Raw genomic sequence first — 18,916 nt, forward strand, 5'->3', positions numbered from 1 at the left:
ACTACCAAGCATCTGCCTCTATGTAGCTAATTCATTTAATCTTGGAGCTCTCACAAGGAAATAGAGAGTGTACGGTGCCAGGATCACTATCTTCTCTAGCCAAAATCATAATGCCTTGGAGCCAATTTCCTCTTGGTAAATTTTGATCAAATTCCTTCAATTTGCAGCTTCCTTAGTACTGGTAATGGCTGCACATGTCACAAGTTATTATATACGTGTGTGTGTGTGTGTGTTTAACAATATACATCATGAAGTTAACAGTAACATACAGACATGTGCACAGAGGTGAACATACCCGTGTATGCAGCCACGCATACGGGTTCCTATATGCCTCTTTATTTGACAGTCTGTGAATACCGCGGTCATGAAGCCCACTCAGACTTCCTTAATCCAGTAATAATTCTCTGGTAATTAACACCACTTTGGAAATCTGCATTAACCAACTTTACTATGTAGCTACAACATAATGATAATGAAGGCTAAGAATAATAATTCTGAGGGGATAAACAGTCCCTTAAAATCTTCTGAATCATCAAAGATCAGATTATGTTCTACTTTTAGTGGAAAGGGTATTTTATCAAAATACAATTATTTTAAAAGAACTGGTGATCCATTTACGACTTATCCAGTAAATTTTTAGAGTCTTTATATTTGATTCATCAGTATACCTTATTTCCCAATTATTCCTGATAGAGCAGAATTTCTATAATTTTTACCATACGGCTCCTCTAGTTCATGCACACATATTACGCGCACTCACAGGGACTGCAGATTAACCGCTACAGCACATTTTACAACTATGATCTATAATTCTTCAATCCTTGAAGGGCTGAACTGTTGACTCTCTAGTTGTGGTTGTTACTCTTTAAACCTAAGCCACATTAAATATAATTCACCTTTCCTAGTGAATCAAGGTCATTATTATGAGAATATATTATACTGCTGCCTTTTTTTAAGAGTGGTATCATTAGGGGCTTTTTAAGTAAATAGGGCTATCTTCCTTAAATAACTCTAGGATAATGCCCCTTGAGAATCTTTCTGTTATTTTTGATAGTTCTTTTCAAATTACTATCACACATTTGTCTCCTTTTGCTATATAACCCGTGTCATTGTAGATTTTAATCTTTAGTCACACATTATACACAATTATCTAAATGAAAACTAAAGATGCCTCTGTATCTCATGTATAAAATAAAGCACGTAGTCTCTGTGGTGGCAGTTACAAAATTAAGAATCTCTTTTTGGGGGGGGGGTAATTTTTCATTTGTGACTATGACCAGGTGGCTAAAGGTACATGAAATCTGAGACATGTATCTACCTACCAATTTATAGGAAATTCAGAGGAACAAAGGAGCACGTTAAGCTATGCCATGGGCATATAATCAACAAAATCCAGTCTGTGGTAATTTCATAAAACAAATGGCCCTGCTTCTTCAACCATAAACTGCAGAGGGCAAGAAAAGGAAGAAGGAGAAAGCTTATCCGCTAAAAGAAACCTAAAAGACATAACAATTAATCATAATGTATAGAGTTTGGTTCAGACAAATTGAAATTGGAACACTGACTGGTTATTGGATAATACTGGGGAATTACTGGTAATTTTTTAGGCAAGATAATAGTATTTTGGTGATGTCTTTTAAAAGATTCCTTATCACCTCACACCTGTCAGAATGGCTAAAATCAACAACACAGGAAACAACATGTGTTGGCAAGGATGTGAAGAAAAAGGAACACTCGTGCACTGTTGGTGGGAATGCAAACTGGTATTTCCACTGTGGAAAATAGTATGGAGGTTCCTCAAGAAGTTAAAAATAGAACTACCCTATGATTCAGCAATCACACTGCTAGGTATTTACCCAAAGAATACAAAAACACTAATTCAAAGAGATAGCTGCACCCCTATATTTATAGCAGCATTATTTACAATAGCCAAATTATGGAAGCAGCCCAAGGGTCCACCAATTGATGAATGGATAAAGAAGATGTGGGGGAAATATATATATCATATATGTAAATATCATGATATATATATAATATATGTATATAATGGAATATTATTCAGCCATAAAAAAGAATGAAATTTTGCCATTTGCAATGACATGGATGGAGCTAGACCGTATCATGCTAAGCAAAATAAGTCAGTCAGAGAAAGACAAATACCATATGCTTTCGCTCATATGTGGAATTTAAGAAACAACAAACAAGCAAAGGAAGAAAAGAGACAAATCAAGAAACAGACTCTTAATTATAGAGTCTAACCACAAACTGATGGTTATCAGGGGGGAGAGGTTGGGGGATGGGTTAAATAGGTGATGGGGATTAAGGAACGCACTTGTGATGAGCACAGGGTGTTGTGTGGAAGTGCTGAATCACTACACTGTGCACCTGAAACTAATAAAACACCGTATGTAATACTACTACTACTAATAATAATAACAATAATAAAAGATCCCTTATCTTTTTGAGTAAATACTGAAGTATTTACAGATGAAATGACATAACGTATGGGATTTGCTTCAAAATAATATGGTAAGGGCACCTGGGTGGCTCGGTGGGTTAAGCGTCTGACTTTGACTCAGGTCATGATCTCAGGGTCCTGGGATCTAGCCCCCACATCAAGCCACCAGTCCCTCGGGCTCCATGCTCAGCAGGGAATCTGCCTCTCCCTCTCTCTCTGCACCCCCCCCACTTTTGCACACATGGCTCTCTCTCAAATAAATAAAATCTTAAAAAAATATATTATGGTAGGAGATAAGTGAATGTGGATACAGATGAAACAAAACTGCCTGGGGATTGATAATTCTTGAAACTAGGTGACAGACCCATGAGGACTCATTATACAAAACTGTCTGCTTTTGTATGTGTTTGAAATTCTTCATAACACAAAGTCTGAGGCAATTTTATAGTTATAAAGAACATTGTTTTTGCTCTGATTACTAAAAATTGCATCTAAGAATTATGCTTTCATTTCTAAAAATGGCCAGTTATAAATTTATAGACATGAAATGATGCTTTAAAGCTGTATCATTAAACTAATCTTAACTTTTTGGTCTAGCTAAAAGAGTTTCTCAACTTTCAAATTTTTCATTAATCCTTTACCTTAAATTTTATTTAAGGCATTATTTTCTTAGAAAACAAAAATTCTCATGGGACATGTTGTAACATAACACAAAAGTTTAGATTACAACTTTAATGGCTATAAATAAAAAGGTCTAAAAAAGTACTAACAAAAGTAAGAAATGGTTCCTAGGCTCTCTTCAGGAAGTTGAAGTCATTAGGTTAATGGATAGTATTTCAACTGTTTATTTTTAGTCTTAAAAGTTTGAAAATTACCATTAGAGATTTTCTCATTCAAAAAATACTAAGGGTGGAGACGCCTAGGTGGCTCAGTCAGTTAAGCGTCTGCCTTTGGCTCAGGTCATGATCCCAGGGTCCTGGGATCAAATCCCACATGGGGCTCCGTGCTCAGGAGGGAGCCTGCTTCTCCCTCTGCCTGCCGCTCCTTTTTTTGTGCACACACACTCTCTCTCTCTCTCTGACAAATAAAAAATAAAATCTTTAAAAAATATTAAGGGAGCCATGATTTATTCGCTATGAGTTAGAAAAGATACATTTACAACATAAATGTATAGCTAATATCTAAAACTTATTTCTATTCAATTCTACTCATGTATCAATATAAACATACAAACTCAAACATTTGAAATAGTTACTTCATCTTTTCCTGACTTTACGATACTTTTAATTAATGTGAGTGGATTTAGTGAATTTGGGCTCAGGAGTAGTACCTGGGTAGGGGCTGAAAGTAAAACAAATGATTAACTTACACTTTTAATAAATTAGTTTTTAAATTAAACTCAAACTTCCTTGGGGCAGATTTTGCATTTTTAAAATAATTCCTCCAGGGGCTGACTGAGCTAAAGTTCGTGTTAACCTTGCAAACAACTCCAAATCAACAAAATAAATAAACTTTCTAAAATGTACCTTTAAACACACAAATTACATACAACTGTTATATTAATCACTATTCTTACTAATTAATTTTTTCAAATCTCCTAAAGGACCCCTTTGATTTAAAATGAGTGATGATCTCTGGTAGACTATTTTTTTAGTATTTTTTTATTATATTATGTTAGTCACCATACCGTACATCCCTGGTTTCTGATGTAAAGTTCGATGATTCATTAGTTGCGTATAACTATTTTAGATAGTAATTTAGATAGTAAAGGCAGTAATTATCTGCCTTTCTTTTAAAAAATCTATAATAGGGGCGCCTGGGTGGCACAGCGGTTAAGCGTCTGCCTTCGGCTCAGGGCCTGATCCCAGCGTTCTGGGATCGAGCCCCACATCAGGCTCTTCCGCTATGAGCCTGCTTCTTCCTCTCCCCCTCCCCCTGCTTGTGTTCCCTCTCTCGCTGGCTGTCTCTATCACTGTCGAATAAATAAATAAAATCTTTAAAAAAAAAAATCTATAATAATCCAGAGTTTTTACTTTTCAATATGGCTGCTTCATAAATATTCCTGAAATACAGTCAAGAAACTGCATTAAATGTGTTGAATGTTTTGCTCATAATAATATTGTTCTTCTATGGTATTTTCACAATCCCAACAATTTAAAAACATTTTTTTTAATGTATACAAGGTCTACTGAGTCATTGTCAGTTCAAGGCTACAAACTATTCTGTGGTTAAATGATTACATCAGACCAGCGTAAGGGTTGAGCTGGCACTTTGCAGGTTTAAATATCTTGGCTCTCCAAAGCTTGTGTGGGGGCTGCAGTTTGGCATAAAATTCTCAGCCGGATGCAGATAATTTCTCTGAAAAATGTTTTTAAATGGCTAAGAGGGTTTTTTTTTTTAAGCATTTTGAAAATGTTGGAGAAAGCATACATTAGAACCAGGTTCAAATTTATAAGGCTCTTTTCCTTTTTAATGTTCCCATTCCCATAGATAACCCAAATACAGCAAAATAATCCCAAGCCTAAAGACTTTCAATAAGTACAAAACCTCACATTTATATGAGTTTAAAATGTAAACTCAAAAATCAGAATAAGCTGCTTCAAATTATATAGGGAAATTAGAAGACTTCTTCGAAAAATACAAATATTTGCTAAGCCCTCTGGAATTATAACTATATGTTGCCTGTGGTCATTTTGGTTTCCACACCTCCAGTTTTATTTCTATTTTTTCATTCAAATGTTACTTTCTTTATTCTGCCACAGCCTTATGAGATTGATACTAATATTAACAGTTTTATCAATAAATATATGCATAGATACTAAGTACCTTGGCCAGCATAATCCACCCAGTAATCAAAAGAGCTGACCAGTACTCCTCCAAACTGTCAAGGTCATCAAAATCAAGGAATGTCTGAGAAACTACCACAACCTACAAGAAGCCTAAGCAGACATGAGGATTAAATGTAACGTGGTACCTTGGATGGGATCCTGGACAGAAAAAGAACATTAGGGAAAAAAAACTAAGGGAATCAGAATGAAGTATGGGCTTTAGTTAATAATAATGTATCAATATTGGTTCATTAATGTTCACATACAAATCACAGAAAGGTAAGATGTTAACAACAGGGGAAACCAAATGTGTGTTATAAAGGAACACTCTGTATTATCTTTGCAATAATTCTGTAGATCTAAACCTAAAAATTTGAAAACTAAAAGTTCTAAAATTAGAGTGTATCAAAGCTTATTCACTCATCAGGCCCTGTATACCAAAAGCCCACAGAGTAAGCTAGTTGTGGGACCAGCCTTTGAACCAATGGAGAATGTAAACTTACCCATTTGCAGATTGGGAAGGAATATAATCAACAATTAACTGAACATTTTTCTTTAAAAATATATAATAAAAATTTGACTCCTCTGAGAAACTAAGGTGCACACATGAAGTTCTTAACTATTTCCAGAAGTGTACCTAGCAGCAGGTGGCTAAAAAGTAAAGGTACCAAACATTTCTATAATCCTCAATACCACAGGGGAAAAAATATTATCTTCAGATCATGAACACCTCACAAAAGCTTCAGTGTCTTGGTAAACTGTACTTTAAAAAAAAAAAAAAAAAGGAAAACAAAATCTAAGGCTGCAGCAGTTCTTAAAATCAGAGCCTAAACTAGTAATGAACAATCTTTAGCTCTGCACTCCAAGCCCCTTAACAATGTCCCCTCAGTCTACTTCCGTAACTGTATTTTCTTTTTTTTTTTTTTTAAAGATTTTATTTATTTATTCGACAGAGATAGAGACAGCCAGCGAGAGAGGGAACACAACAGGGGGAGTGGGAGAGGAAGAAGCAGGCTCATAGCGGAAGAGCCTGATGTGGGGCTCGATCCCAGAATGCTGGGATAACGCCCTGAGCCGAAGGCAGACGCCTAACCGCTGTGCCACCCAGGCGCCCCTGTAACTGTATTTTCTAATATTTGCCTGTGCAAACTCCCCTCCCACAAAACCGGTTTGCTCAGTGCTTCCAATATGCTACCCTCGGTCTGTGATGCTTCTCTGTAAGCTCTGCGCCCTACCTGCAGCGCCACCCCCCTTTCACCTTCTAAGGCCCACCCCCGCTTGAAGACCCAGCTAAAACCCTCCCTCCTCCGTGAAGCCTCAGACCACCACACGCTCAATAATCACTAGCTCATCACAACTCCTGGGAATTACTGTGGTACTTAGCACATTCATTCATTTCAAAGAAAGAACGCTAGCGTGTGCTTCCGAAGTACCTACACCACAAATAAGTGCTGGGGAACGGGGAGATGACTAAGATACGGGCTCGGCTTCAAGGCGCTCTGGGAGAAGACAAACGCTGGACCGCACCATTACTACTACACAAAATAACAGTGGCTCCAGAGGCAGGAGAAGGTGCCATGACCACGTACTGCCATTTGCTACAATACTTCTCTTTTTTACATTTAAGTCCTGTTTCTCCAAATAAGCCAAGGTCCTTCTGAAAGGTAGAGTTCTTCATCTCCTACTCAACAGTGTACGGACGCCAGCCAAAAACAAGTTTGATGTTGTTCTACTAAAATTTCATGCCATCCTTGTTTTCTTAAGAGAACCATGGGTAGAATCTCTGCTCACAGACATCAGACCTACAATGATGAATTAAGACTGCTTCTAGTACGTTATTAACCATAACCAACTATTAGTTATTAAGAATTCACAAATTACCACCATTTCACTTAGTTAACAGCCTTAAATGGCACTCATGTTTGTTTGTTTGTTTTTTCATGAGAAACAAATTTAAAAATAAAGAAAAAAGGATTGGTTTGAGATACATCTTTTATTTGCCTGGGGAAGTATTAACCATCAGAGACAGGTCAAAAGTACAGAAGCCAATCTTAAAAGCTGCTTCCAGTGAATCCGTAATGTCATCAGAGACATGCTTATGATAATATAAAGTAAAAACAAATAGTGACAACTGTAGAGGACATATGTGCATATGACACAGACACAGAACACTGGGAGTAAATACATTAACAGGGTAACCATACTCATCTCTAAACTGGGTGCGATTATTGATTTAATATTTTTGGCACTTGCCTATATTTTATGTGATTAGTAATAAAAATACATTATCATAATTTTTAAACCCAACTCTTTGAGGAGACTTCAAGAGAGGATAGGAGGTGATAAAGACAGGATGACAAAGAGAGACACCCAACCAAAGACAATGCACAATCCAAAAGCGGATCATTAACTCCTCTGGATAAGCAAATTCTTGAGCTGAAATGCTTCACATGCAACTCTGTACCTCATTTTCCCAAAAGCATTTTTACAAATTCAATCAAGTAAATCAAAACTGGTAACATCTGCTAAATGTTATATTTGCCATTGGATTTCAAAAAATAACTTGGTTTGCCTTTTTTTTCATTTGTCTTATGAGAGTGAACGTTTTAAATGTCCCTTGTTTGTACTTTCAAGATGTTCTGTTTTTTTACAACTGTGCTTTTAAAGCCTTGTTTATAACACATGCCTTCAAAATTCTATGTGTGTATACACACGTGTATATATTAATACTCCTCTCCTTAATCTACAACTGGTTATAATAGCAACACCTTTGGAAAAGTAGATGATACCATAAGTCATCGTCTTTAAACCAGGGCCCTCCACTGTCTCCCCTAGGAAGTACATTTTACAAAGAATAACAACATTGACACTCTTCCTACCTCATAAAATGGTTCCATGACTGATAAGTAAAAACAGATAATGGTAGAAGTACAAATAGAGTTTTTAGTTCATCAGCACATAAACCAATTTTGCATCAATTTCCAGTACTTGGATCATACATTGATGCATCCTCTGAATCCAAGCTGCATCCAACTCAAGAGAACTAGAGATGCCACCTGTAAATAATGTTTACCCTTATTTCTAACTTAGAAAAATCTACTGGAACTTAAAAATCTAGGTTTTCATAAAAAAGGAAGAAGTACACTGTTTTCAAACATTTTATTAATGCTATTGAATATTTTTATGAACATCCAACATTTTTATTAATTAATAATTTTTATTAATTCTGTATTCTTGCCAACAAAGCAAGTAGTATTTTTTTTAAAGGTTTTATTTATTTTTGCAAGAGAGACCGAGAGAGAGAGAGAGAGAGAGCCCATGAGCAGGTGCGGCGGGGCAGAGAGAGAAGCACACTCCCCGCTGAGCATGGGCCTGATGCGGGTCTCAATCCCACGACCCTGGGATTGTGACCTGAGTCAAAGGCAGACACTTACTCAACTGAGCCACCCCAGGCACCCAAAAGCAAGTCGTATTTTATGGTCCACTGAAGTTCTTTATGTTTTTGCTATGAAAGTAAAGGGCAAAATTGTATGTTCTCAAAAATGTAAGACAACTGACTTCTGCTTTTACCCTGGGACATTTGCAAATTCCAGGCACAGGAGGGAGGCTGAGAATCCAGGCTTTGCACACTCACAAAGCAGCAGCTGGACTCAGAAAAATCATTAGAACTTTTGGCAGAGTCTCAAGAGACCTCAAACAAGTCGCCAGCTACCCTCAAGACAATCTGATGAATCCTGGGGCAGCCCATGGGCAAGAAACTAAAATTAAGCAAGTCCCTCTGAAAAGCAGAGCAGAGCTATCAGCAGTCTTACAATATAAAATTTATGATTTCGAATCTATCAGGGCAACAATCCACATTGTTTGGGCGTTTGAATATTTGGTAAGTGATGTGGAATTCTTTAGAATATTTTAGAGGTCAAGGCACTTAAACATGCTAGGAACACTGGCCACTCCAGACCTTCAGGGAAAAGCCCTGAAGAACTCTGCCTCGGAAATCGTACTAAACCACAGGTAGATGACCCTTACCAAAGACATAAGCCAGCCTCAACCCAACAAAGCCCCCGTCTGCATTAAGGTGATCGATTAACACTCTCTGGCTATGACGGAGACAATGAACCCTCTCTCTAGAAGACGACTGCATCATCTGAAGCCTCTACAGTTTTTTTAACAGGAATATCTCACATTCACTCAAAACTATGAGAAACGCCAAATACAGAACCACGTGATTGATAACCAAAGAAAAAAGCAGGCAAAATAAATAGGCCCCGGGACATTCCAGGTATTAGAACTGGCTCACAAAGACTTGAAACTAAATATGATTAGCATGTGCAATGAAATGGAGGAAACTACAGATGAAAAGACAAATTCACCAAAGAACTGTGGAATTAAAAAAACATAGGGCCTAAAGGTAAGAACTCACTAGAAAGATTTCAAAGCAGATAAGACACCACAGAAAACAATGACCTGGAAGATAAGCCCGGAGTTATCTAGTTGTGCTAGTTATTCACGGATTGCCGCTCATCTTCCAAATCTACTCTTCTGTGTCCTGTTTATGAAACCGGGACTGGACCCTGCAAACACTTGTCCTTTGCCAGCTGGTGCAACGTTTAGCTTCTCGACAGAAAGTGATGGAGGGGCAGCGGACTTTTCAAAGCTGCCCATACAATGCAACCGCCTGCGGCGTGCAGGAGACCCAGGAGTGCTCCCCCTCCAGCCCCTTTGCTGGCACGCAGCCACACTGGCGCACGAGCACCCAGTAGGCCACACCAGTTCTGCCCTGCAGCGCCCCCAAATGCAGGTCTCCAACATCCAGTGGGCTGCAGCCATCCCCGCTCCAACAAGGAGGACCTAGTCTCAACTTGGGGCCTTCCGAGTTGCTTCCCTCTTGGGTTTTTTTCTCTCAGCCACAGAGTAGCTGCTCTCTACAACCGCTATGCTTACATTCTTTAGAGTTCTCTTCTATTCCTTTAAGTAGTTCATAACTCTCGATAGCCAATTGTCCCTATTCAAGTCACTGGTACGGTTTTCTGCCTCCTAACCAGACTCCAACTGATAACCTGGTGAAGTTTCGTTTTAAGCGTATCTGGTGTGTACTTCCAAGAGGTTCTGTTTTTCTACACCTGTGCTTTTAAAGCCTAGTTTATCCCACATACCTTCAAAATTGTACGTGTGTAGGCATACGTGCAGGTACCGACCCTCTCCTTAGCCCTCGACACCATGTGGCCCAGCAGGTCCGCCCTCCAGGATACGCCCCTCCGAAACGCACACACATATTCACTGAGACACACACGAGAACGCTCACGGTAGCACTGTTCACAACAGCAAGAACCTGAGGAGAATCCAAACGTCGGTCAGTACTAGAACGGTCAAGTAAACCGTGCTCTGCTCCTGCGATGGAATGAGCGAACAACAGCAACAAACCACGGGGGGAAAGCTCACAGATCCATGTGGAGCGAAAGAGTCCGTTTGTAGACAGATCAAAACGAGGCAAAATTAACCGTGGTGATGTAAGTCAGCACAGTTTACCCTTTGGCAAGGTGGTCACAGAGATGGAAGGGGGCGTGAGTGGGGCTTCTGGAGACTGGAAATGTTCTGTTCCTCATCTAAGCGCTGGTTACATGCCGTGTTTGCTTTACGGAAATTCTCCACGTACCACACTTGTGATTCGTCTGCTCTCCTGCAGATATGCCACTCATCCGTACGGATTATAAACAATCAGATGCTACGCTTCGAAGTCTCACACGCTTACTCTCCATGGAGCTGGTAAAGCGCGCCCCCCGTGTGCCCCCACAGCACCGCGGTCATCTTCCTCCGTCCCCGCACACAGCACCTCAGGCTGCAGCTCCGTCCGCTTCTCTGTCTTGAACATTAGGTTCAGCTTCAGAGCTGAAGATGAGTCTTAAAGGTCTCAAATGAGGCATTAAATAAATACTTGAAAAATGACAGAGAATTCTTCTTTAAAATGTACTGTAGGCCGAGGCACGGGGCAGTGTCTAGAACAGGAGCACCGCACACCTGGCCAGCGTTATTCTGCAGCGGGCCGAGCAGTCAGTCCATCTCAGCGAAGTGCATTCTTCACATATACCTCATGTACGCAGGGAACGGGCACTGTTTTGCAAGGACACATTCCAAAGATGTCCTTCTGGAGGCAGCACAGTGGACAGCAGGGCAGGAGAAGTGACAAGGTGTCGGCGCGATACTTCTTCCTACACTAACATTCCATATGAGCAGAACAGAACCAGTGAAGGAACTGGTAGCATTAGACTCCTACCCTGAAGATGCTTGTCCCAAACCCAAAATCGCCCTCACCTTCTTCAAACTAGGAAGTCAGATATCAGTGGTTTCCAATTCTGCTATAATTGCAACATGTCCTTCTCATCTAAATTTATGAACCACCCTTCCTCCTTTATGCAATTTTATTTTAAATTAAAGTGAATTATCACTATTGCTTTTGGGGAAAAGAATTTCACAATGCCCTTTGAGGTAGCCAGACATACCACAGGGCATTGCAAAACCAAGGCTGAAAATCACTGCTTCGGAGATTCTGTTAACTGATTTTTATCTCCCAGTTTCTCTAAAACTGAATCTCTTCTCCTATTTTGAAATTTTCATCTAAAACATATTTTCTAGTCTTGGAAACCAGCAAGTCCCTTAAGAAATACACAACCTTAAAGGAAACCTGCTCACCTAACAAATACATATTGTGCAGCTCGACACACCAGGCACTCTTCTAGTTATTAGGACATACCGGTGAAGAAAACAAACTCACTCTCTCATGAGGCTTCCATTCCAGTGAAGAAACAAGGGTAAGGGGCGCCTGGGTGGCACAGCGGTTAAGCGTCTGCCTTCGGCTCAGGGCGTGATCCCGGCGATCTGGGATCAAGCCCCACATCAGGCTCTTCTGCTATGAGCCTGCTTCTTCCTCTCCCACTCCCCCTGCTTGTGTTCCCTCTCTCGCTGCCTGTCTCTATCTCTGTCAAATAAATAAATAAAATCTTTAAAAAAAAAAAAAAAAAAAAGAAACAAGGGTAAGCTTCCATCTCAATCTACCTGGGACTATCCAGTTTCAACACTGAAGGTACTACATCCCAGAAAACCCATCAGCCGCAGGCAAACCAGAGCCATTGGTCACCCTGGCAGAGAGATACCAAATAAGGAAGGAAAAATTTATCAAATAGTGGTAAATGAAATGAAGAAAACAACACATGATAAAAAATGAGCCAGTAATGGGGAGGGTGTTACCACTATTTTGTATAGGGACACCAGGAAAGGCCTCTCTGATACAATGCCATTTGAAGAGAAGAGGAGAGCAAGCCATTCAGATAAATGGGGGAAGAGAGTTTCAGGCAAAAGTGAATGAAAATGGTGAATAGCAAATCTCTAGCTGAAGCTACAGATTGAATGCAATTCCTATCAAATCCCAGATGGATTCTTGGCAGAAATTGGCAAGCCGATCCTAGGGAATGCAAGGGACCCACAATAGTCAAAGCAATCTTGGAAAAGAACAAAGCTGGAAAACTCGTATTTCCCAATCTCAAAACTTATTACAAAGTCAGGGCAAACAAGACAGTGTGGTATTGGTATAAGGTTAAAAGATAGATAAAAGTGATAGAATTGACAGTCCAGAAATACACCTTCACATTTATAGTCAACTGAATTTCAATAAGAATGCCAAGACAACTCAAAAGGAAAAAATAGTCTTTCTAATAAATTATGTTTAGACATCTGGATCTCCACTTATAAAACAATGAAGTGAGAGGCACCTGGGTGGCTCAACTCCTGATTTCGGTTCAGGTAATGATCTCATGGGTCATGGGACCAAGCCCCGCATCAGGCTCCAAGCTCAGTGGGGAGTCTGCCTCTCTCTTTCTCCCTCTCCCTCTTCCCCTCCACACACTCTCCTTCTCTCTCTCTCTCTCTCCCCTCCCCTAAAATAAATAAATAAGTCTTTAAAAAAAAAAATGAAGTGGGGCTCCTACCTCACACCATATACAAAAATTAACCTAAAATAGACCAAATGCCTAACAGTAAGAGCAAAAATTATAGGAGTTTTTAAGGAAAGACAGTAGGTAAGACTTCATAACCTTGGACTAGGCAATGATTTCTTAGATATGAAATCAGAAGCATATGCAACAAAATGAAATATAGGTAAGTTAGATTTAAACTTTTATCCATCAAACAATACTATCTAGAAGTGAAAAGACAATCCACGGAATGGAAGAAAATTCTGGCATATACAGAGATACGATATACAAAGAACTCTTCTTATACCTCAACAATAAAAGGCAAACAACCCCATTTAAGAAAGAGCAAAGCCTTTGAATAAACATTTCTCCAAATAAGATATAAAAACGGCCAATAAGCACATGAAAAGATGCAAAACATCATTAGCCATCAGGGAAACAGAAACCAAAAACCACAATGAGATACCACTTCATAGGCTATAATCAAAAAGACAGATAATAACAAGTGTTGGTGAGGATGTGGAGAAAATGGAACACTTGTATGTCGCCAGGGATGTAAAACGGTATAGCCACTTTGGAAAACAGTCCGAGAGTTCCTCAAGAAGCTAAATATAGTTACCATTTGACCCTGCAATTCCATTCCCAGGGATATATCTAAGAAAAATTAAAACATGCCCACACAACAACAGTATTTATAATCGCCAAAACATGAAAACAATCCAAATATCCATCAACTGACAATGGATAAATAAAATGTGGTCTATGCATACAATGTAATATTATTTAGCAATAAAAAACGAAGTAGTGATATATGACACATTGAAAACTGTAGGCTAATGAAATTGGTCAGTCACAAAGGACCACATATGGTATGATTCCATTCATATGAAATGTCCAGAACAGGCAAACATACAGAGACAGATGTAGAATAGTTCCTGCTTAGAGTGGATATGGGTAGGAGTGGGGAGGAAGGGGAAGTGACTGCTAATGTTCTAATTTGACTCTGATGATGGTAGAGGTTAACTAGACACTGCAGTGACCATTTCACAATATATACAAATGCCAAATCATTATGTTGTACACTTAAAAGTAATATAATGCTAAAATGTCAATTATGCCCCAATTTAAAAAATTTAAATTTAACTGTGGTGATGGTTGCACAACTCTGTGAATATATTAAAAACCAGTGAATTATATACTTTAAAATGGGTGGATTATATGGCATATAAACTATGCCTCAACAGAGCTGTTAATTTAAAAAAAAAAAAAAAATGGAGCTGTCCCCAAAATGGAAAATGATACTTCAATGGAAATAATGTCAAAGACAAGTGGGCCTTCTGTCGGAGATGTTACTATAAAAGATGGGTTCAATTAGTGATTCTCAATAGCAGTTCACAGACTAATACATAGAAATGGCCCGGGGCGCCTGGGTGGCTCCGTCATTAAGCATCTGCCTTCGGCTCAGGTCATGATCCCAAGGTCCTGAAATCAAGCCCCACATCACTCTCCCTGCTCAGCGGAGAGCCTGCTTCTCCCTCTCCCACTCCCCCTGCTGGTGTTCCCTTTCTCGCTGTGTCTCTGACTGTCCAATAAATAAATAATTTAAAAATTTAAAATATTAAAAATAAAATAAAAAAAGAAAGAAATGGCCCAGAGAATTTAATGACTCTTCAGCTCCCTAATGGGTCTAATTAAGATTCCAGTGGGATCCAAGAATCTGTTTGTTTGCTTTTTAAGTATTTTATTTATTTATTTGAGAGAGAGAGCAAAGAGAGAGAGGGAGAGGGAGAAACAGACTCCCTGGTGAGTAGAGAGCCCAATGCAGGGCTCCACCCCAGGACCCCGAGATCATGACCTGAGCTGAAGGCAGACGCTTAACCAACTGAGCCACGAAGGTGCCCCAAGAATCTATTTTTTTTTTTTAAAGATTTTATTTATTTATGTGACAGAGAGACAGCCAGCAAGAGAGGGAACATAGCAAGGGGAGTGGGAGAGGAAGAAGCAGGCTCATAACGGAGGAGCCTGATGTGGGACTCGATCCCGGTACGCCGGGATCACGCCCTGAGCCGAAGGCAGACGCTTTAACGACTGCGCTACCCAGGCGCCCCCCAAGAATCTATTTTTAACAGGCTTCCTAAATTATTCTGATGGTTAGTCAGAAGTGGGAACCACCAAACAACTACGATTATAACTCAGTGATTTTATGATTCTCCGGTATCTATGAGATACCCGTCTCTGGTATTTATCTCATATTTACCTGGATCTGGTATCTCCACCTAGTATTTTCCATTCATCTGAGGATTTTTAAAGTTCTAGATGAAACTCATCTCAGTGAATGAAGAGTATGAGTTGAGAAAGAGGTGGTTTCATCTGATGGATTAGAACACCTCACATATTTTTATTAAACTTACGTGTATCCTTTATTTAAGTTACTTCATATCCTTTCATAGAAAGAAGCTGATTTAAATAAATTGAATAAATAAAAGATTACATATATTCTCAAAAATTGTATTTCTCAAACTGGGACACATTTTTTTCTCAAATATGTATAACTTAATACACTTTTTATTAAAAAGCACAGGTATGTTATAGACTCAAATGCAAAATACTTTCTATTAATTTTTAAAATAAAACCCAGAAGATTCAAGGAAATTCCATATTTGCCATAGCAACTACTTTGGACTATGGACTACGCTTCCAGAATCTAAGGGGACATATTCATTCCCTCCTGCAGTTAGTACTACTTCAGGGGGAAAATCAAAAAAATCTAGACATTCTGCTCTCCACTACATGGGTGATGAAACACGGAATCCCCCCTTCATTCAGACCAAAATGGACTAATCAGGTTATTAGTGAATGTGCTCTGTGCATTTCAGGAAGGAAGGAAGGAAAAAAGTCCGAACGGAATTGAAGAACTAAACCACAGCCTGTTAACTGCTGAGTGAAAAGTCCTTCGGAGGCATGCTATCTCAGAGAAACATCGGCTGACATGTATCTTGTCCTAGTGTTTTAGCCAGATGACAATGAGCACCAAGGGCACCTCTAGGGCTGAGACGACCTCACCAGCTGATGGAGGGTGCACCCTGGTTGCTTTACTAGGCTTGCCCAAACCACTGGTCTTGGGTAGCCTGGCTGAGTGCTCAGACTGACTACAGCTAAAGAGAAAGTATTCCCCTAGACTGGTAATCTTTCTCTTAGATATAGTCCTTCGATTTTTTTTGGCTGTTCCTCTTCAGCTAATCTCAAAAACATCTGTGGAAACTTCACTCGGGGACTAAATATCAGAAGAATGGAGTTGTAATATCAAGTGTGGCACAATTATATAATTCTAGGTCAATTTTCTCAATACTAAAACAGAAAAGCAGAATACGCTGAGCCTCATGGTCCTTTTTTGGCTTTTACATTCTATGCTCTCAGAATACTCATCACCATTGAAGATGTGCCTTGCAAATTTGAAAGGCAATTCCAAAAAAAAAAAAAAGTTGTAAACACATTTCTTATCCTTTCCTTCATAGTACTCCCCTTTTATATCATCCTAGCCCAAATCCCTCTCCGGATTTTTGCAACAGTCTTCAATTCTGGTCCTCAATTTTTCTTTAATCCATGATGCTGACCACATTGCTGTAAGATGATTCTCCAATTATCATCTCCTTCTGTGGCTCTTCACCTAGAAGTCAATGTTCTTCAACATCTTAGTCCAATTTCCTTCTCTAACCTTTGCTAGACCTGCCTTGTATTAACTTACACTTCAGCAAACCTGTCAGTACCTTCTTCTATATTACACAATTCATTTGTTTATGTCACTCCCCCTACTTGAAATTCTCTCTGCCGTATTTCCCACTTGGGCTCCATTCTTCAAGAATGAGTCCAAGTCTTACCTCTACTACAGAGCCTTTTCTGACAACCTTCTCTAAACTCCTGGAGCACTCAGCCTATAACACATCTTTGGCATCTAGCAAATGCTACCCTCCACTGGCAGCTTTCACACAGAAGAGGTCTGTAGAGATACTTCCACCTCCTTTTCTCCAGGTAAGACCCTCAGCTTCAATATGGGGTGAATGTGTAACACACAGCGTCTAAAGGAACCATGCTTAAACTACAAATTTTTAAAAATCAACTAACAGTTTGAGTGTAATTATTAGAAATTTTGTAACGAACCCGTCCTACTCTTGCCAATTGCATTTTTACAGCTGTGTTCTAAAATTTAAGATCGTTCTTTAGGTTTGGGTTGATACTTCCTGTTTAACACTTCCCTTTTTAAAAAGGGAGGGGGGCAAGATTTCACAGTCAGTCATCAAAATTTTTAATTACAAACTTTGAGACAAAAAAAAATGTCCAAAAAACAAAACAAAGAACATAGATTTGAACTACAGCATAGGCATCATAGCAAAACTAAACTTGAGAAGGGAAAGAAAGAGACATTTTGTCTGGTCAGACCTTTTAAACAAAATGGCACATGATTTTCTCCACCAGCAATGTGAAACACACAATTTTTTATGTAAACCACATGTGCTCTGACAAGTACCACCACTCCTTTCCCTGCTTTAACCCCAGAAACATGTTACTTTAACTACAAAGTTTTTGGTCTTGCTTAAATAAAGAACACTTAATCTGGTCTTTACCCTTGTGATAATAATACTGAGATAATACGGATACTAGTCCACATTTGCCACTTTCACTTCTATAAAAAAAATGGCCTCTTAGAGAGCCAAGAAACACTCCCCTAACAAGCTCTGTGATGAAGTGTTAGTAAACATTAAAAAATTGATCGCAGGCATGAAATATTAAATTAAAATAAAGAAATGTCTTCAACATGTCTCTTTAAGCTGGAGTAAAAATATTTTAACCAATATGCTAGCGATTTTAATTCAAAATAGTCTGAAAGTAAAATTGCAATGAAAAAAGAAATCTTTTCTTTAAACGATTTTGGCACATGAAGAGCTATACTGATTTCAGAGGACAGAGGAAAAAAGGGGGTGGAAAAAGCCCCACATGTTTGGCAAATTTATCTGTCAAGCAATTGTCAAAAACTAATTTTATTTTTCTTCAACAAATAAAGATCATCCGAAACGAGGCTGCAGTTACTCACATGCAGAGCCGAGGGATCTGGCAGGAATTCAGCATCTTCTCCAAAGATGAAATCAGGGGGCAGCTCTGGGTATTGGGCATTGAAAATGATATCCCCTGAAAGAAAAGAAAACATGAGGCCCTGATTATTTCCTTGATAATTTACGAATGTTCTGAGGCATGCATCAGAAACACTTCTAAAAGAAGTTTATATTAGTTTAACAAAAAAAAATTTGAACAGCGCTCCCTGAATGCTTAATTCCTCAAATGAAAGAACTATATCATCTTTTAAATTAATATCTACAGGGGAACCTGGGTGGCTCAGTTGGTTAAGCGTCCGACTCTTGGTTTCGACTCAGGTCACGATCTCAGGGTTGTGAGATCGAGCTCCGACCCATAGGGCTCCACGCTCAGTATGGACTCTGCTTGGGATTCTTTGCCCCTCTCTCTCCCTCCACTTCTGCTCCTCCCCCTTCTCATATGCTCTCTCCCTCTCTCTAAAATGAATAAATAAAATCTTTAAAAATAAAATAAATATCCACAATACGCAATCAAAAAAGTTTTCTCTTCCTACCACACTATACATATAAATACCCACA

At 39.0% G+C, this 18,916-nt stretch overlaps 1 protein-coding gene across 2 annotated transcripts in view; it reads right to left on the reverse strand.

Moving 5' to 3' along the window:
• Positions 1-18,916, reverse strand: part of BABAM2 (BRISC and BRCA1 A complex member 2) — a 408,693-nt gene that overhangs the window by 295,511 nt on the left and 94,266 nt on the right. For both annotated transcript variants that reach the window (XM_045809160.2, XM_045809161.2), the window contains exon 4: positions 18,340-18,434. In XM_045809160.2, the coding sequence (XP_045665116.1) occupies positions 18,340-18,434 (95 nt within the window). The remainder of the gene's footprint in view (positions 1-18,339; positions 18,435-18,916) is intronic.

This window comes from Ursus americanus, chromosome 7 (genome assembly GCF_024610735.1).
Source record: "Ursus americanus isolate L20-20 chromosome 7, mUrsAme1.1.p, whole genome shotgun sequence".
Classification (NCBI taxonomy): Eukaryota; Metazoa; Chordata; class Mammalia; order Carnivora; family Ursidae; genus Ursus; species Ursus americanus.